This window comes from Mirounga leonina, unplaced genomic scaffold (assembly GCF_011800145.1).
Source record: "Mirounga leonina isolate KUSES-001 unplaced genomic scaffold, KU_Mleo_1.0 Mir_129, whole genome shotgun sequence".
NCBI lineage: Eukaryota > Metazoa > Chordata > Mammalia > Carnivora > Phocidae > Mirounga > Mirounga leonina.
The window spans coordinates 15227622-15248549 of NW_023270323.1; the positions used below are offsets into that span (position 1 = coordinate 15227622).

At 40.4% G+C, this 20928-nt stretch overlaps 1 protein-coding gene across 1 annotated transcript in view; it reads right to left on the reverse strand.

Annotated features, from left to right (window-relative positions):
• LOC118010399 (vesicle-associated membrane protein 714-like) overlaps window positions 1-13475 on the reverse strand; it is a 33502-nt gene extending 20027 nt beyond the window's left edge. Inside the window, exons 1-3 of the mRNA XM_035004685.1 lie at window positions 13396-13475; window positions 9806-9876; window positions 6482-6578 (exon numbers count right to left, since the gene is read on the reverse strand). Of these exons, the coding sequence (XP_034860576.1) occupies window positions 6482-6578; window positions 9806-9876; window positions 13396-13473 (246 nt within the window). The 5' untranslated portion in view covers window positions 13474-13475. The remainder of the gene's footprint in view (window positions 1-6481; window positions 6579-9805; window positions 9877-13395) is intronic.
• Window positions 13476-20928: the final 7453 nt, after the last annotated feature.

The following is a 20928-nucleotide window of genomic DNA, read 5'->3' on the forward strand; positions in this document are numbered from 1 at the left end:
AAGGACAGACTCAAGCTCCAGAGATTAAGCCTTTACCCATTGCATTAATGACCTCAGTTTTGCGAATTTAAAAGGTATGTATAAACTTATGTTACATATATTATAAACATACATGCATATAAAATATATATTCACATATATTTATTATATATTTATTTATATGCATATTTATATATAAATAATTCTGGGAGGTTATGCACTAGGTTGTCTGTTAAGAGTGCTCACTTCAGGGGTTTGAGATTGTAGGAGATATTCATATTTTGCTTTATATATTTTGTGTTATTTTACTTTATTAATGAGCATTAGTTTTTAAATAAAAATAATATTAAAACCCCCTGCTCTTTGGCAATTGATCAAATCCACCTTTAAAAAAAAAAGATCTTTTTTTTTTTTTTAAGATTTTATTTATTTGAGAGGTTGAGCAAGCGAGAGAGAGAGAGAGAGAGAGAGAGAGCACGAGTGGGAGGAAGGGCAGAGGGAGAGAGAGAAGCAGACTCCCTCCTGGGCAGGAGCCCGCCACAGGGCTCAATCTCAGGACCCTGGGATCATGACCTGAGCCCAAGGCAGACACTCAACTGGCTGAACCACCCAGGCGCCCCTCAAATCCATCTTAAACAGAACTCTGATCTTGCTGGTTATTGGACCATGCAATTTACAATTGATGTTCTGTGAGGAGCTCACTAGGTAAATGTAGAAAAGAAGAGGTTGCTAGTTGAATTGTGTCCCTCCAAAAAGATATGTTCAATTCCTAACGCCAGATAGTTGTGAATGTGACCTTACCTGGAAATAAGGTCTTTGCAGATATAATCAAGTTAAGATCAATGGTTAATTTTTTATTTTTCTTTTCCTTTTTTTCTCTTTCTCTCCTTTTAAAAAATGCTTAATCTTTTTTAACCTAAGGGAATCATTTAAGTTTTGTTAAGATAATGTATTCATAGTCCATTCACTGGTGTTAAGCTTCTACACACACACACACACACACACATATTTAAATTTCTCAAAACTATTTTTATTTTGTTAACTAGTATATAAGAAATTCAATGACTTTTATAAAATTTTCTACAGATTTAATGCTTACCAGGTTAGCTTATAAATGTTAAACAGAAATTTCTTTGATGTCAGATGTGTTAACTGCTTAAAATGTGCATATTTTCATATGGTAACTAGTTTTCAGGGAGCTATGTCAATAATATATTTTGGCTGTGTTAAATATGCAGAATTCTTCACAAGAAAATTTATGAATTTAATATAAAAACATCTATCCTTAATTATTTTTCAGGCATTGTGGTGGACACACCCTATGGTGACCCCCCAATGCATCACATTCTTGAAACAAACCCCCAAGTATGACTTGCTTCTAATTAATAACAAAGGTGATGGGATGTCACTCTTGTGATTATGTCACACTATATAAAATTTAGTAAACTGGGGGAGCCAGGGTGGCTCAGTTGTTAAGCGTCTGCCTTCGGCTCAGGTCATGATCTCAGGGTCCTGGGATCGAGCCCCGCATCGGGCTCCCTGCTCCGCGGGAAGCCTGCTTCTCCCTCTCCCACTCCCCCTGCTTGTGTTCCCTCTCTCGCTGTGTCTCTCTCTGTCAAATAAATAAATAAAATCTTAGAAAAAAAAAGAACAGAAATTTATAAAAAAAAAATTTAGTAAACTGGAGTAGAGAGATTCCTCTGCTGGCCTTGAGAAGCAAGCAGCCATATTGAGGATGGCAAAGTGGCAAGGAACTATTTTCAGTCTCTAGGATTTGAGGTTGTCCCCTGGCCAACAGCCAACAAAAAGCTGCCTCCCTGGAACAGCTATAAGGAAATGAATCCTGCAACAGGTTCTAAATGAGCCTGGAAGCCGAATCTTCCCGAGCTTCCGGATGAGAACATAGCCTGGCCTACGACACTCACCGCAGCTTTGTGAGACCTAAGAAGAGAACCTGTTAAGTGGGGCCTGGATTCCTGACCCACATGAACTATGAGACGATAAGTGTGTGCTGTTTTAGGCTGCTAATTTGTAGGATTTGTTAGATACATAATAAAAAACTAAAGCAGGTATACCTTAAAATATTCCATATTTTATTATGGAAAAGTTCAAACTTATACAAATGCAAAGTGAACAATATAATCAATCCTTAAGTACTCATCACTTAGTATCAACACATAGCCAATCTTGTTTCATATGTACTACTACTGATTACCCTTTCCCCAAATGCATTATTTCAAAGCAAATCCCAGACATTATATTATTTTAATCTGTAAATGCCTCAGTTTGTATCTCTAAAAGATATGGCCTCATTTTTCTTAAAAATGAAACCACAACATCATTATCACATCTACAAAAATTCCTTAACATCATCAAACATCCAGTTTGTGTACAAATTTATCAAAAACAAATCATAGTTGGTTTTTTTTTTTAACATTTATTTTATTGATCCAGGAACCAAAGTCCACATTTAGTTGATATGTGTAAGTCTCTTTTAATCTATGAGTTCTCCTTAACTTTTTCCCTGTTGCAATTTATTTGTTGAAGAAATTGGATTGTCTTGTAGATTTTCTCATATTCTGGATTTTGCTGATTGCATTGCTGTGGTATCATTTAATTGGTCACTGATCTCTCTATTTCCTGCAAACTGGTAGTTAGATATAAAGGCTTGGTCATATTCAGGTTTGATGTTTTGGGCAAGTATACTTCAGATGTGTGCTGTATACTACTCATTGTGTAACAGTAGGAAACATAACTAATGATTGATCATCTCCCTTATTGTGACCTTAGGAATAATCAATGGGTTTAGGTGTTTTGAGCCCCTTTCATCTGTTATGAAGTTCCTCACAGCTTTTCACCTAATTTTTTCAGTCATTGATGATGACTGCTTAGATACATTATTTCATCAGGGATTATAAAATAGTGAAATTTATCACCTCTTCTTTGTTTATTAGCTGGAATACTTCTATAAAGACCAAAAAAACATTTTCTCTATCAACTACTTGTTTTCTTTGAGGTACAGTTCATATAGGAAAGTCAGAATAAATGGTTGAGTCTTTTATTTATTGGTTTTTGGAGTATTGAGGTGGATCCTTAGTATCTTCCAGATTGACTGATGAGGGATTATTTTGTCTTTGATAGTATCTAGGAACTCATGGAATTTAACATATTTGATGCGTTACAATCCACTGCAGTTATTATTCTTTTCGATGTTCAAGTTACTCCATTACTGACCAGTGTTAGCCTCTTTAAGTTGGCTCCTGAAGTCTTTTGCCATGAGCACAGTGAACTTTGATAGCTTCCTTGTTTCTGGCATGACAGAATGTTTCTGGCTTCTATGTTTCCTGCCTGATATCTGCAATCAGGCCCGGTTCCTTTTAGTGTAAAATGGTATTTAGAGACTATATCTAGATGCTAAGGGGGCACACTGCTTGTGGGTTGATCATTATTTCTAAAGTTTTTCAGTAGATAGGCTAGGAAATACTTTTTTTTTTTTAAGAGAAAATATATCATGTAATATATTTTTGATGAAAAAATTTTTGGGGTGCCTGGCTGGCTCAGTCAGTGGAGCATGTAACTCTTGATCTCAGGGGGTCATGAATTTGAGCCCCACATTGGGTGTAGAGATTACTTAAAAATAAAATCTTTAAAAAAAAGAAAAAATTTCAATATTTAATTTTCATTTAAAAATTTCACAATATGATTTTCTCTTAAAAAATATTTAATTTTCAATTAAAATTTAGGATTATAAGGTTTTACTTAATTCTTTGACCTTATATTTGCAACTCTTGCTGAAAATCTTGATTCCTAATGACATTAACTTTCTTACTCAAAGTAATATATCTATATAAACCAATTTTAGAATAGCAACACCAATGTTATCACTAACAATGTGACACTTGAAAATAAATACTTTAAGATTTATTTTTAGTTCTTTTGTCATTAGGGTATAATCTCACTAGGAATATACAATCAGATATTGTGTTTTAAAGTCACTTGGAAGAAATTTTCACTGTCTTTCAAGTCATCAACTCGATACACAATTAGGTTCTTGTTTTTTTTTTCTTTTGAGTTTTAGGGATTACTTTTTAAAATTAAAAAAATTATTATGGTAAGATATACATAACAAATTTTATAATTATAATGATTTTTAACTTAATAGTTCAGTGGCATTAAGTATATTCACAATGTTGGGCAATTATCACCACCACCATCTCCAGAACATCTTCCCAAACTGAAACTCTATACCATTAAACACTAATTCCTCCTCATCCCTTTTCCCCAGGCTCTGGCAACAACCCTTCTACTTTTTGTCTTTATAACTCTGACTACTTAGGTATTTCATATACGTGGAATCACACAGTATTTGTCCTCTTCTGACTGTCTTATTTTAATCTATGGACAATTTTTTAAATATTTAATTTTATAATTTTATATAATTTTATTTTTTATTTTATAATTATGTAAAATATTTACATGGTTCCAAAGTCAAATCTGCAAAACAAGTTTCATTCAGAGAGGCCTAGTTTCTATTCCTGTCCCCTATCCCGATATAGGCAACCATTAAAATGTTTTTGGTTTATCCTTTTCTTGCTCCCACCCCCCCCTTGTTTTTTACTATAAGTGAACAAATATGTGTATTTGTATTTATTCCCTCTTTCTTAAATGGTTACAAGTAAGAATGGTAAACAATAGTATACCATACATACTTTATCTATCTTGCTTTATTCTCTTATCTGTATATCAAGAATATCATTCTTTATCATTATGTAAAGATAGAAGTTCTCCGTTCTCACTCATCTTTTAAGCTCTTATCTCCTAATTCCATACTGTTTTGTCAGCTGTAATACAATGTTTAGGAGTATAGTTGAAGGTTACATACCATATACTTTCCTAATACTTGTTGAAAATCTGCAGCAACTGCATTTGAAGGAGAAAAATGTTCTTGCGATATCAGAGGATTTCTCAGAAAAGTATCACTAACCTGGGGACATTAATGGAAATATTTAACCTATTTAGATAATTTCAACTGGAGAATTACAGAGTTCATTTGAAGCAAAGTCTGGCAGAAATGTGAAATAAAAGAATATTCTATTTCCACACTATTTCTAGCTTTTTGGTGGCAGGGTGTCCTTTCCAATCAAAGATGCAGTATGTAGGACAACTGTGCTTGCCCATTCTTCTCCACTGCTGTAGTACAGATCACAGTCTCATACAGTGAGACCGCAAATAGCACTTTGAGTCTTTGGTATGTCTGAGGACTTGAGGGGAAGAGCAGATGCTCACCTCTGGTGGACAGAGAGAGATGGGATTCCATGATATTTTCTAAATAAGTGTTTTTCATTTTGCCCTCTTCCTCCTCCCTTCAAAATCCATTCAACAATGATGAAACAATCCCAACTGAATGTCATGGTACTACCTTTCATTCAATCCCAACTGAATGTCATGGTACTACCTTTCAAACCCTTATTTTATTTTTTTCTTTTTCCAAACCCTTATGGTTGTTAGAGGACATTTCAAAGTCTCAAGAAGGAATTCTTGCAATTGTTTGTACTCAATATTGTATTCCCCAGAAATAGTGGTAAAATGTATGTAGTTAGCAATTTGGTATCTGGTTTTGGAAAGGTGGTAAAGTTTGGATGTTTTGTCATAGTAGCAGAGAGGGAGAAAAATTAGAGTATAGTCACTTAAATTGCTAACAGTGTTTAGCGTCTAGACTCTAGCACTTATCAAGGTGTATCTGAAGAGTGAATTTCAATATTAGTCCTTATAATCCTTGATTCTATATGTGGTTACAGTTTGAGTTGTGTTAAGTAAGACAGTACACTAACAAATATATGCATGATTCATGATATGACTGAAAATAACTGTTAGTCACTATAGTATTGCTGACTGATTTTTCCATTAATATTTTTTACTTATTTATTTATTTATTTATTTTAGAAAAGATCTATTTACTTATTTTAGAGAGAGCATGCACAAATGGGGGGGAGGGGCAGAGAGAGAATCCCAAGAAGACTCCCCACTGAGCAAGGGAGCCTGAGGTGGGGCTTGATCCCATGACCCTGAGATCATGACCTGAGCCAAAATCAAGAATTGGATGCTTAACTGACTGAGCCACCCAGGCACCCCTATTTGTAAATTAAATACACATGCTATTGAAATGGTATACTAAATATTAGTAAAGTTTAATTTCTCTTTTATTTTTAAAGAACAAGATAAATACTGAGAGAGAGTCTAATAGATCTGTGTGGGTAGTCTTTGCAGACCTTGCTTTAGGGTCTGGAGAAGTGTGGAAACAGGGCAGATGAAGGATAGGGGTAAGAAATCTCTGAAGGTCAAAAAAAAAAAGAAATCTCTGAAGGTCATTAAGGCTCTGTTTTATAGACAAATGAGTGATCTGCTTTCAGTTAGTGACACAACTACGAACACACTATAAAATAGAGACCTCATAATTTCAATAAGTGAAAAGGTCCTTCAAGTAGTGTAAGAAATTACTTACATTTTTAAGAAATGCAGATGGTGTTATGGTATCCAAGGCATTGTCTGTGGCACATAGGTAAGTGATTCCATCAATAAAGAGAGTATGGTAGACAAAGCTTTGAAAAGAATACATTCATTTACATGATAACATTGAAGAAATTAAGTACCCTCACAGAGAATCTTTTTTTTTCAAGCTCTCAGTAGTAGTATACAAGCTGTATAGATAACTTTTTATAATGAGAATTAGAAATCTTTCATATATGTGAGAAATTAAATTATGTTAAATAAAGACTATAAAATTAGAATATGTATTTAAAATTTCATCAATAAAAATGAAATACAATAAAGAGAAAACTCTATCCATCTATTTATCTATCTATATTTAAAATGGCTTTGATAGGGGCACCTGGGTGGCTCAGTCAGTTCAGTGTCTGCCTCCAGCTCTGGTCATGATCCCGGGGCCCTGGGTTTGAGCCCCACGATGGGTTCCCTGCTTGGCAGGGAGTCTGCTTCTCCCTCTGCCCCAGCCCCCCACTGTGCTCTCTCTCTAATAAATAAATAAAATCTTTAAAAAATGGCTTTGGTAGATAATTACTCATTCCAAGACTGAATAAAGATTCTCATCAAATAGAAAATGCTGTTCACTGATTTTTACTATCCTTATATCTTTAGGTAGACATATTTAATTTTGGTACTTCCTGGCTTTCTAGTATGATAGATTAGAATTTAAAAGTTGTAAACTGCCAATACTAAATATTCTGAGGAACAGGATGAACTGCGGAGGGGGAAATTAAACTCCCCTATAGTATGTGAAAGTGTATCTTAGCTGACCTTTTGTGCCTTCTCAGAGTCACATGTTAGGAAGCTAGAAGATTCTTGGAAAGTGCCTCCATCTTTACTGCACAACAATCCAGAAAATTTAAAAATATGGCAAAAAAAAAAATAGTTGCTTGTTGCCTAGACTTTGAATCTAGTCATTCTGAACACTTTATATCCAAATGGTTAGCAGGCAATAGACCTGGTCAAATGCTAAATTGGATATACACAAAAATGACAAATCTCAGAAACAGGGAGAAAAGATAATCCCAGAGGCAGAAAATTTAAAGTATGTGCCCGCCCTTTCCATGTAAATCCTTCATATCATATTAATACAATATGCTACAAATATTTTTAATGATGATATTGATACACATAATCTCTACTTGAAAATATTTTTATTTTGGGAGGAGTCTTTGTTGAAAAAGAGTTGCTAATTCTATCATGTCTCTGAAAGGTATATATGTGATTTGAAGTAAATTGATATTGGATGTGAGGAAAGAAATATTTTAAATTTATGCTTAGTATGTTATTAGTGAGTAACATTCAGAAACCATCTTTAAAAGTTAAAAAACTTGAATACCCAATGTCCAGGATACACTGTAATTAACAAAGGCAAGATGAGGAAAACTGTGTACAAGGTACTACCATTTATCTATCATTCTCATACGCTCCCTGAAGGGAAATGCACATATATGCATGTGTCTCTTACAGAAAAGAAAAGAAAAGAGAAGAAAAAGAAAATGACAAACTGAAAACTTTCTCAAAATGGTTATCTGTCAAGGGGGGGAAGGGAGAACAGTGTGGAGAGGAAAGGAATGAAAATTAGACTTCTTTTTTGGGGGGCGGAATTAGGCTTCTTAAAAAAAGTTGTTTTCTCATTTTGACTTTGGAACCACATGCATGTTTTGCATAATTATAAAAGCTATTAAATCAAACTCTAAGAGAGACATTCTTGAAAATTAAAAAAAAATGACAAAAATGAACCTCACTTTGTATGGAGGAACCCAGACAAGAGATGATGGTGGCGTGGTTCCCATGGTAGGGCTGGAGGCGGTCGGATTCTGGATATTTGGAAGGGAAAGGCAACAGGATTTGCTGATGGATTAGGTTTGGATGTCAAAGAGACAAAAGTCGAGGATCACAAAGGTTTCAGGCCTGAGGAACTGGAAAAGTGATAAGTGCAAGACTGTAGGGGGGGCTTGGTTTTGGACATAAGTTTGAGTTGCCCATCAGACATCCAACAGAGATGCGGAATAGGCAGTTGGATATATGAATCAGGAATTCAGGAAGAGATCTTCAAAAGATTCAAATTAGAATGCATAATATAGGAAAGCAAATAGTAGATGAGAAAAGAATCTCCTTTTGAAATCATGCTGGCTAATAAGTGAGAACAAAACTAGAATATCACCATTTTGCACTCCCCAGTCAATAAATGGCTCTAGGATATCGGCAAGGAATAGCACTGGCTGCTAGCCTGTCAAAAGGAGACAGAAGTCGACACATGTACCATCTGATGGAAAAAAGCACCTATAGTCTTGTGGAAGGGATCCAGCCTGTGGATCCTGCTGCGTGAAACATGGTGAACTGCATTCTGCAGTCAGCAAAACCAGAGAGTGGGAAACTACACTCTACAGGTTCTTCAATGATAAACTGTAAGGAAAGGAAAGGGATGGAGGGGGAAAATATAGATTAAAGAGATGTAAAAGACACTGAAAGAAAAAAACTGTGTGGGATTAGGCTCTTGTGTCTGAGGTTGCGTATTTAGGTGCTGAGGCAGTGAAGACCCAGGGTAAGTGACTGCTATAGGGGCTGGAATGGTGGGGAAGAGGGATGAAGCTGTGGATGGGACAGGACGCATGGCGGGGCGTTTCGGGGATGGCTGGCAGGATTCCGTATTTTTGGCTTAGGTGGTAGCTGCAGTTGGTGGGGAGGTTTCCTTGTAGAGCTTCATAAAGCTATACTTTCACTTGATGTGGTTTTTGTATTTTGTTTTATTCTACAATATAAAGGTTAAAACAAACCTGCTCTTAAAAAGAAAAATGATGAGTCTAGAAGTAATAGATGCTCTTATTTCCTACCTGTTCTTTTACTAACAAAATGGTGTCAAGACTGGTGTAGGCCATACCATGTAGTGTCCCAAGTATAGCTTAGAGTGGTCCTATTAAAGATTTTTCAAGTGGAAGTTTCCTTTTTCATTAATGAAATATTTTGGGTATACTAAAGAAGTTTGGAGAATAAGAGAACAAGAATACTTTAGACCTACCTACCATCTGGGTAAAATGTTACAGATACAATTCACGTCCCATGGCTACCCTTTCCCAACTTCATTTTTTCTCCCTTCCCTTTGCAGAGGTAACCACTATCTTGAATTTGGTGTTAATTATTCTCATTTGATCTTACCTCTTACATATGGAAGTTCTCCTTTTTGAGGGTTCAACTGAGAGTATGTGCAACTAACCTTTTTTTCCTTCGTGTCATTACTATTGTTAAAAAACAAGCAGTCTTTTATGAGAACAGAGCTTACCTTCCCATCTGCATTATGGTCTTTGGCTCAGCTCTAAGAAGCACTAGTTTAAGCACTGTTGCCGCTGCTTCCTAAAAATAAATTACCAGCATTTACTTTGTGCAACACTGTAGTGTCTTTACTTAATCCTCTCCCTAGATTTACCAATGGTCTGAATGGTTTATTAAAGAGCAAGTGTTCACTAGGAGAACTAATGGGTAGTTAGTCAATGTGTGGTAAGAGGTAAGTTATGAAATAAGTCATTTGAATCTGAAGAAAAATATGAAAATTACACAAATATACATATACTTGTGTGTATACTTATATGTGTGCAAATACAGGTTGCACTAATCAGTCTTATTCTTAGAGTCACATCTTACATCTGGCTTTAAGGCTGGGAAGCACTATCTAATCAAACATCTTTTCAGTGACTTCTAGTCACTGAAACTATACCTAAAAATGTTGATGGATTAAAAGTACTCAGCCCTTGGGGCGCCTGGGTGGCTCACGGTTGAGTGTCCAACTCTTGATTTCGGCTCAGGTCATGATCTCAGGGTCACGAGATTGAGCCTTGTGCTGAGCGGTGCGGGTGGAGGTTCCATGCTAAGCGGGAAGTCTGCTTGAGATCTTCTCTCTCCCTTTGTCCCTCCCCTATGTGTGCTCTCTCTCTAAAATAAAAATAAATCTTAAAAAAAAGGCATTCAGCCCTTATTCTCTGAATATCCTAAGCTTTCTCTTTTTCTTTCTTTCTTACTTTCTTTTTCTTTCTTTCTGCATTCTTCATTTTGATTAAGATAACAATTTTTATTCAATATTATTCACTGATTTCTTTCTATGAAACAAATAATTGTCAAGGTCTCTTATTTCTGTTTCTTGTAAGGCTCATCCTCTGGGGGAAAATGTGCAAGGTGTTGACGATTATTCAGAATATCTTAAATATGGTTAATTGTATGGAGTCCTATTAATTTACTTTAGAAGTGTGAAAGGAACCTGAAAGTTACCTAGGAAGACTTGAATAGCCATATTCCTTTTTTTTTTTTTTTTTTAGATTTATTTATTTATTTGAGAGAGAGCAAGAGAGCGAGAGGGAGCGAGCACATGTGTTTGGGGGTGGGTGAAGGGGCAGGGGGAGAGAATCTCAAGCAGATGCCCCACTGAGCACAAGTCCCACGTGGGGCTTGATCTCACAACCCATGAGATTTGATCTCCCTCTCCCTCCTTCTTTGAGAGAGAGTGAGAGCGGAGAGAGAGAGAGAGAAAGCGCATGAGTGGGAAGGGGCAGAGGAAGAGGAGAAAGAATCTGAAGCACACTCTGCATTGAGTGTGGAGCCCGAGGCAGGGCTTGATCCCACAACCTCTAGACCTGAGCCGGAACCAAGTCAGACGCTTCCCAATAGCCTACATACGCTGAAAATCTTCCCTGTTCTGAAAAATGAGACCCGTTCCTCCACCATGCTTCTTCAGCTTTCACCCCATCCCACTCCCTTTCTAAATTCTTAGAATGTCTAACTTCACTCTCCTGACTTCCTCATCTCCCATTCAGTTGGCCTCAAGCAATCTGGTTTCTGCCTCTACCACTTCTTCCAAACTGCTACCTGTAAGGTCACCAATCATCTTTTTTTTTTTTTTTAAGATTTTAATTTATTTTATTTGAGAGAGAGAGAGTATGAGCAAGACAGAGAGCAGGACCAGGTGGGAGACGGAGAGGGAGAAGCAGACTCCCCACTGAGCAGGGAGCCCGATGTGGGGCTCGATGTGGGGCTCGATCCCAGGACCCCAAGATCATAACCTGAGGCGAGGGCGCCTGGGTGGCTCAGTCGTTAAGCGTCTGCCTTCGGCTCCGGTCATGATCCCAGGGTCCTGGGATCGAGTCCCGCATCGGGCTCCCTGCTCGGCGGGAAGCCTGCTTCTCCCTCTCCCATTCCCCTTGCTTGTGTTCCTGCTCTCGCTGTCTCTCTCTCTCTCTGTCAAATAAATAAATAAATAAAATCTTAAAAAAAAAAAAACAAAAAACCTGAGGTGAAGGCAGAGCCACCCAGGTACCCCCACCAATCATCTTCTAACTGTAGAGTCCAATGAGCACCTTTTAGATCTTGTTCAACTTCTTTGGGGCATAAAACATTCTTGTAACTTTCTTCTCTTGGCTTTCAGGACACCAGTGCTCTCATTTGGGGTCCCACTTCTCTAACCTGCTCCTAAACAGTGTTCTGCCTTTTGGTCCTCTTCTCTCCTCACTCTCATACTTTTCTTTTCTACCCTCTTCTACTAGCTTCAACTGTTAGCCATGACCCTCTGAGTGCTACCTATTGGACATTTTGTTGACTTAAATCTTTTGGGAATAAGGTGGAGGAAGAAAGACACAAATAGATTGGCCACTTCCAAGAGGCAGCAAAATTCAACCTGTCCCAGACTATACTCTCCTCCCTCGCATTCCCTCTGACTTCCTCCCTCACAATCCTGCTCCTCCATCTGTAGTTTCAATCTGGTTTAATGCCACCTGAGGAAAAAAGCTGACAAATTATCATGTCGTACACCTTAAATTTATACACCGTCATATGTGAATTATGTCTTAATAATTCTGGGGAAACAAGATTGAAAAAAAATTGAGAATCATTCTGGGCATGACCCAGTTCCCTTAGTTTTACAGTCTCTTTAGGATCTGACCCCTCCTTTCCATCTGCACCCTCACTGCCCTTTGCTCACACCCTTCAATCTCCTACAGAATCTACAACAATGCCATCTTAACTGGTTCTCTCCCCTCCAATTCACCTTCCATATTATAACCAAACCAAGTTTTCCAAAGATGAATCAGATCCTGCTATTCCTCTATTTAATTGCTCTCCAGTGTCCCTACAATAAGAAAACAAACAGTATAGGACTCTTCATTAATTATTCTCTGTCCGCTTTCGTGACCTAATCTTTAGCCCTACATACTGTGACCCTGTGTTCTAGCCACACTGAGGTTCTTGGGGTTCCCCAAACACACCGTGCTGTTCCATCTGAGTGGAGTCCCCATTTCTCTTTCCTGTCTCAGGCTAAGACTAACTCTTACAAGGCTTCCAAGCCAACCACCCTAACATCACCTCTGCTGTGGTCAGCAAGCAGCCACCATCCTGAATGCTACAGGAGCAATCTCAACGTACCTCCACTGGAAGGCTTTTACAACTGTAGGACAAACTGTATATAGCCCTTGGTCATAAAGAGACAACGAGCTCATCAGGGGGCAAGTGCAGGTCCCGTCTTTTCTTCGTGGCTGCATCCCCTACACCTTTACCCCGGGATGATGCAACTAACCCATGTTCAATAAATGTGTGCTGAACTGAAAGTCGCTTCTCCTCAGGGGAGTTAAACTATTTAAGGCTCTCCTCCAAAGGGGTCGCGTGCACCACCAGCCCTAACCCCCAGGCGGCGCACGTGCGGCCCCGCGGTCGGGATTCACCCGCTCGCAGGCTCCGCGGCTCACAGAAGCTAGCCTCTCGCGGGGCGGGGCCTCTCGCCCCCGCGGCCTGCTCCCGACCGCCCGGCGGCGCCGCGTCCTGAGGGGCGGGCCCGGCAGGCGCCGCCGTTGAAGAGGCGGGGCCTGCCGAGGTGGGGTCAGGGCCCAGGGGTACCTGATAGGAGCCGCCGGCCAGGGCCAGCTCCGCTAGGACCGCTCGGCCATTAGCAATACAGCTGTAGGTGATCGTCATGGTGGGCGGGCCAGTGAGGGAAAGGCTTCGGCCGGACTTAACCGCCCGGGACGGCCTCGGGGCAACGGCTGGCGCCGGGCTCTGGGCGTTGCTTGCGCAGGCGCGAGCAGCGATTGATTGGCAGGGAGGGAGGCGGGGCCATCCCTGGCTTGGGCTGAGCCTATGATGAGACCGGGCGGGGTTTCGGGAAAAACTGGCTTTGGGTGAGTGAGACCTTTCTCCTTCCTGGTTATTCTTAAAATCCATCGCTAGTTGAATGCATGCATGAAATGTGGTATGATCAGCCTTAGAAAGGAAGAAACTTCTGACACATGCTAGACCATGGATGAACCTAGAAGACTTTATGCTAAGTGAATAAGCCAGTCATAAAAGAGCAAATATTATATGATTACACTTATATGAGGTACCTAGAGTAGTCAGATTTATAGAGACAAATTAGAATAGTGATTTGAGGGGTGAGGGGTAGAGGGGGAAGGGGGAGGGAGGAATGGGGAGTTAGGGTGAAATGGGTACAGGGTTTCAGTTGGGGAAGATGAAAAAGTTCTGGAAATGGATGGTGATACTTATTACACAACAATGAATATACTTAATACCACAGAATTGTACACTTAAACATGTACAGTTAAAATGGTAAATTTTATGTTATGACTATTTAACCACAGTCATAAAAATTAAAAATTTTTAACCCGTAAAAAAGTCATTTGGTGAGAGCCAGTGTACTTCACAGTACTACCTACCTACACTTCATTCATAGCCCGGAACATGAAAAGTATAGACCTTGATTTAAAATGAAATTCATCCATGAACTCAGCAAGTGTTTGTCGAACTCTCACAGTGCAGGGATGCTAGGATGCAGGCCCTGGGCCCTGGCTCTGAGGGGTTCTTTCTGGAAGTGGTTACAGAGGCATGTGCAGACAGACGCCAATGCCTAGTGGTATGTGTGGGCTGTGGTGGAAAGATAAACTAAGTTGCGGAAGCTGGACTGGAGGCTGCTAATTCTCCTTGGGAGAGGGAGCAAAGCTTTCAGTCCCCCCTGATGTAGGACGGGTTGGAATTCTCTAAGTGGGGAGGAAGGCTGGGACACTCTAAGCAGAGGGAACAGCTTCTGTAAAGGCTGGAGAGCAGGCAGGCAGGTGGGGGTTTAGGGAATGGATGTGAGTGAGTGTGGCAGAGGAAGGGTGTGTGGTAGAGTGGGTAGGAGATGAGAGGGGGAGGGGTGGTCGAATGACTTGTCATCCTGGATCTTGAGTTCCTCGACAAGAATTTTTAAAAATACGAGCTTCGATAAGTGTATATATTCTCATTAGTAGGGTGTCGTGGTAGAATGAAAAGAAGTCAAACTTGGATTAAATACAGGCATTGCCACGTACTCTGCGCCCTTACTATAACTTAACCTGAGACTCAGTTTCCTAATCTATAAGATGGGGATAGTCGCCAAATTTAAATTAAGTCGTCATGCAAAATACTTAGCATGCCGCAGATAAGCAGTTGCACCCTCAGTGTGATAAATACATTAATGAGAATTACTTTCTTGCTCCTGGTGGTATAACTCTAAAGGAAAAACAGTCGATGTCCTTCTGGGGTGATCGGCAGAGGTGAAGACGGGTAGTCAGTGGAGTTTATTTTAACCCAGTGCAATCAAATTGGATTTGACAAGCAAGTAGCAAAACTTGACTGTAGCTCCTGAGAAAAATGCTTTGTTGAATCATGTATCCTCCTGTATAAAGGAAATCTTCAGTGTGCCTTAGCAGCTTAGAGAGACTGTCGTGTGTTACAGGTGGAGTCACTGAATTAAGAGCACTGGTCACGGGCGCCTGGGTGGCTCAGTTGGTTGAGCGACTGCCTTCGGCTCAGGTCATGATCCTGGAGTCCCGGGATCGAGTCCCGCATTGGGCTCCCTGCTCGGCGGGGAGTCTGCTTCTCCCTCTGACCCTCTCATGCTCTCTCTGTCTCATTCTCTCTCTCAAATAAATAAATAAAATCTTTAAAAAAAAAAAGAGCACTGGTCACATTGTTTATATAATGTAGGAAAGTGAAATATGTTAATTCTGAGGTAATGGGTTGGAATATTCTTGCTCACGATAAAAATAAGCTGAATAAACTTGGCCACATGGCGGCACCCCTTGTGTTTAGTAACTAGTGGAGCCGAAAGAGACTGGGCAATGAAACCCTGAGCTGTAGGAATGACAACGAGCATCTGATAGTTGGAGGGGTGTATATGGGGCCTCCCCCATCTTGTTCTCACCTTGTCACGTTAAAACAATCCTGTAAAGCAGGCATGATGGGTTCATTCTGCACAGCCCACACATTTAGACCTACAGAAATGTAAAACTTAAGTGATACCACAACTCCCTCTTTGAGTCCCATTTTACCTGATATCTGAGGATTAATCTAGTCAATGCCAGGTTCCCTCAGTTAACTCAGGATTTACCCGTTTCTATATGGCGTAGGGGTGGTGTCTGTGTGTGTGGGGAGATCTGACTTGTGATGGTCATCTCTTTAAGGTGGCACCTGCTGCTAATGTTTGTTTTCTGTCTTTGGTCATCAGTTCACACACTCCCCTTGGAAACTCAAGTCCCCTTCAGGCACTCTCGTTCTCTCTCGGCCACTTTTGTAGCCCTCTTGAGGGGAGGAAAACTTTCCCCTGCCCCCTCATGCCATTCTGAGGCCGTGGGAGGCTCGAGAGGCTGTCTCAGGCCTCTGGCCAACATGGCACGCTGCCACCCCTCCTGTCGTGCTGTCACTTTGTTGTCATGTGGGGAGCAGCTCTTAGACCTTACCTACCTGGGCAGCAAGCCCTTGGATTCCCAATTAACTGAGAGTCTTCTCATCACCACATTCCATCACCCCTCACCTTCCAGCAGGGACTCTGGCTAATTGGCTTGCTTCCTTCAGACTCTGCCCTCCTGCAGCCTGTGGACACTCCAGCAAATCTAGGAGGGGAATCTCCTACCACCCCGAGCATTCTTCCCAATTTATGGCATTAATGTTGGCTTCTGCGGTCCCAGACCTTTTCTTTTCATATACTCTCTCTTCAGGGACTTGCTAAAACCTGTTTGGAAACTTTTAAGAGGAGAGAATCTTTTCCTTCTTTGCCTGCTCTTCCGCCTCGGTCCCTCCTCGCACTCTTTGTTGTCTATTTTTATGCAGAGAATAACAATGACAACTGCAGCAGGTAATATAAAACATCGCAGGCATTTTTAGCTCTTCCTTGATAGTTTGACAAAACCTTGAGGGCGGAGCACAATGAGCAGCGAGAAGCTTGATCCGTGGGACGGAGAAATGGGACTACTGTCCATTTCTTTTAACACAAGTTTTTAGACTTCATGACTACTTTCACTGACTGGCGAATCTACTGTCATTGCTTTATACAGGTTAGCATCACAGACGGGAAAGTCACCAGGATTTGAATCATCCAATTTCTTAGGTCACTGCAGAGTTTGTAAATATTCCACAAGCTGGAGAGCATCAAGCACTCACTGATTCAGAATGCTTCTTTAGTATTGAAGTTCTCCTCTGAAGGACTCCTCTTTTACTCACTGTTGTTCTTCAAAATGAGAATATTTATATATTTTTTTCTTATGGCATGTAATTGCTGTAGTAATTCAAACAATACAGCAGTAAAAGTCTCTTTATTTTTACCAACCCATAAAAAACCCACTAATCATCATCATCATCTAATTTATTTTTGACTGTTTTGATACATTTTTATATTTAACATTAACGGATACATGCATACTATTTTTTCGGAAATCTGTTGTTTTGTGTTTAAAATAAAATATTGCTTTCTTTGATTATCACATATATTTCAAATATTTCCTCTGAGGTTTATCATTTTCCTTTTCTTTCTGGTGGCTATTATTATTATTTTTTTAAATATTTATTTATTTGACAGAGAGAGAGAACACAAGCAGGCAGAGCGGCAGGCAGAGGGAGAGGGAGAAGCAGGGTCCCCGCTGAGCAGGGAGCCCGATGCGGGGCTCGATCCCAGGACCCCGGGATCATGACCTGAGCCGAAGGCAGACGCTTAACTGACTGAGCCACCCAGGCGCCCCTTTTCTGGTGGCTATTCTTTTGCAGACATTTTTGTTTCTTACTTAGTGAACCATGTCCCTACTTTTTATTATGATGTTGGAACTTAGTGGCATGTTAGGCAAGGCTTCCTTTCCTAGTCCCATATGGAAATATTTCTTTAATGGTCACTTTGGTTTAAATCTTTAATCCAACTGGAAGTTGTTTTTTTGTCTCTTGTGAGGGAGAAGTATGTGTTTTTCCTAATGTACTGCCAGTTGTTTCAAGCCACATACTTGAAGTGCCATTTTTGCTATAAACTAAATTCTTCCACAATGTTGTTAATTGGATTTTAGAGTTGATTAACACATCTGTTTCTGTGCTGATATCACAATGATTCAATAACTGTAGCTTGAATTGCTTTAAGTCGAACAAATGGGAAAGAGTTAATATATTTGCAGTATTGAGTCTTCTCATCCAGGAACATGGGGTGACTTTCTAGTTATTCTTTATTATATCTTCCTATAAAAGCGCTGTAAGTTTCTTCATAAAGGTTTGCCAATTTTTTAAAATCTTTATTCTAGGGTATTTTGGCTGTTCTTGTTTATTTATTTATTTATTTATTTTTAAGGATTTTATTTATTAGAGAGAGAGAGAACACCCAGGGGGAGTGGGAGAGGGAGAAACAGACTCCCCGCTGAGCAGGGAGCCTGATGCGGGGCTCGATCCCAGCACCCTGGGATCATGACCCGAGCCGAAGGCAGACACTTAACCGACTGACTGACCCAGGCATCCCTTGGCGGTTCTTGTTTATGGATTTTGTTCCCCATTTTGTCTTCAAATTGGCTGTTTCTGGCATATACCAGCCAGGCGCCCCTGTTTCTAGCATATAGAAAATCTGTTGGCTGTGATGTGGGGTTGTCAAGCGCAATGGCCAAGAAAGAATTCTTGAGATGTTGTCTGATGCAACTTAGTAAGTTTATTTAAGTAGCGTGGGGACAGGACAGGTGGGCAGAAAGGGCTGCACTTTTGCTGTATGAAGCTGGTGGTTATATGCTTAGTGCTCAGGGGGGAAGGGACATGCAGGCGGTATTAGATCAGAAATGTCTTTGAATTTCTACTTGTAAAACTACTTTCACAAGATTTCTCTTTTGCTTATCATTCAGTTCAATATTAACTATCAGTGAGATACCCAGGCAGTCATGAGTCCCTTTCAGGATGTAGCAACCGGCACATATTTGATCCTTATCGGAACTATGCAGGTCAGCCTTGTGGGCTAAAGTTGAACATTTTTCTGCTTCTATCCCTCATCAGCTATATTTAATTTATTTTACATATAGCCCCTGCTCCATTATATTGTAAACTCCTAAAGGCCAGGGGCTTCACGTACAGCACAGAGTGCTACCCTCCATGTGACCAGGAGGTAGGATACTATTGTTGGCTCTCATATTAGGCTTTTCCATTATATTCAGAGGCCAAGTGGAGGGGAACCTCAGGTCGCAATATTTGTGAAAACTAGATAATGATTGAAGATAGTGTAGTGGGAGATTGAAGGGACTTTGGAGTCAAGCGGACCTGGACTGTAATGCTGACTTTGCCACTTTTTAGTTGTGTAATCTTGGCATTTCTGAACCTTAGTTTCTTTCTTGGCTCATCTCTGAACTTAATTCAGAAAATGAGCTTGGGGCACCTGGGTGTCTCAGTCGGTTGAGCGTTTGACTCTTGGTTTCGGCTCACATCATGATCTCAGGGTTGTGAGATCGAGCCCACGTCAGGTTCCATGCTCAGTGAGGAGTCTTCTTGTCCCTCTCCCTCTGCTCCCCCCCTACTCTCTCTCTCAAATAAATAAGTACGTAAATAAAATATTAAAAGAAAATGAGCTAACATACATAAAGCGTATTATGACTGGCCCCCAGTAGGTGTTCCAGCGTGGATGGCCGTTATGATCGTTATGAGTCCGTACTGTCATGGAACCAGATGTATCCATTAAGATGCACATTTAAGAAAGCACAGCCTAGCCTATGTGAGCTGCCCCTCTACAGAGTCAGTGAACATATTTGAATCACCATTCAAGGCACATGATCCAGAAGTCTTCTAAAATTCTTCCTTTTGAGAAATGTGTTACCTCTTGGGCTCTCCTCTATAATAAGTTTCCCAAGAACAGAGGTCAAATATTACGGATTTTTTTTTTTAAGATTTTATTTATTTTTGACACAGAGTGTACAAGCAGGGGAAGCAGCAGGTAGAGGGAGAGGGAGAAGCAGGCTTCCCAGAGCGGGGAGCTCGATGCAGGGCTTGATCCAAGCACTCTGGGATCATGACCTGAGCCGAAGGCAGACGCCTAACCGTCTGAACCACCCAGGCACCCCATTACCGATCTTTTTATCTCTAGCACCTCATGCAGTGGTGGACAAATTTTGGTGGCTGTATTTCATAGTATGAAGCACAATAATTTATTTAACCATTTGCCTACCTTCATTTTGTTGTTGTTGTTGCTAATACAAAAGATGTTGGAGTCTCATCTTTGCTAGGAAGCATAGCCAGGTTTAAGAGAGGGTATGTAGAGGCAGACATCTCTGCAGGCCCCCCAAACGGAACTGTTTTAGTCTAGTTGGTTTTAAATCTAACAGCTGTGTCGTGGCCAGCAGAGGGAGCACAGAGCACAGCTTTGAAGGAGAAAGCAGGTGCAGTTACTGGGGGAGAATGAAAATGGCCAGTCAGGACTTTTACAGAGGAAGGAAGTGAGAGCTAGGAAGAAGGTCATTCCTCATTTTTGTTCTCTTCGCCCTGTTCTCTTTGGTAACTCATTCAGGCCCTCCAGGCCTCTTCTCATCTTTTCTTTTGCCCCTTGCTTAGCAGCTTTTCAGAGCCCTTCCCTTTCCTCTAGTTAATTACACAGGAAGACCCACAAGTGCCCTCATGTTCTCCAAGCTAGTTTCTCTTTTAGTCAGCTCAGTTACTTAGCTCAGATTCAGGGGATGGACATTGGTGAGGGTCCCAGAAAAACACGGAGGAACCCAGGTGCCTTGATTCACAATTCCCTCTGAATAAAGCCATTTGGGGGGACTGAAAGGGCTGGGGTTGGATTCCTCTCTGCATGAGGAAGTGGAGAGGCAAATGAGGACTGGACAGAATGGTTGTAGGGAGTGGGGTTTCTAGAGAGTGGGGAGAGGGGCACTTCCTGCTTTATTGTCTTGCATAAACAGATCTATGGCAGGTGCAGAATCACATGTGACGTCACCGCAACCACAAAGAAGCTAATATAGGCCAGTGTTACAGTTTTTTCTGTGGAATACTAAGATGTTGGTAGATATTAAGTGAGAATAAGTCTGTGATCAAATATGTGTGTGGAAGCTGTTAAAAAATTGAACAGATTTCTCTACTGTGGGAGTTCTTAGATCCTTTAACAGGCTAATAAATACGGTTTGTGAATCTCTGATAAAA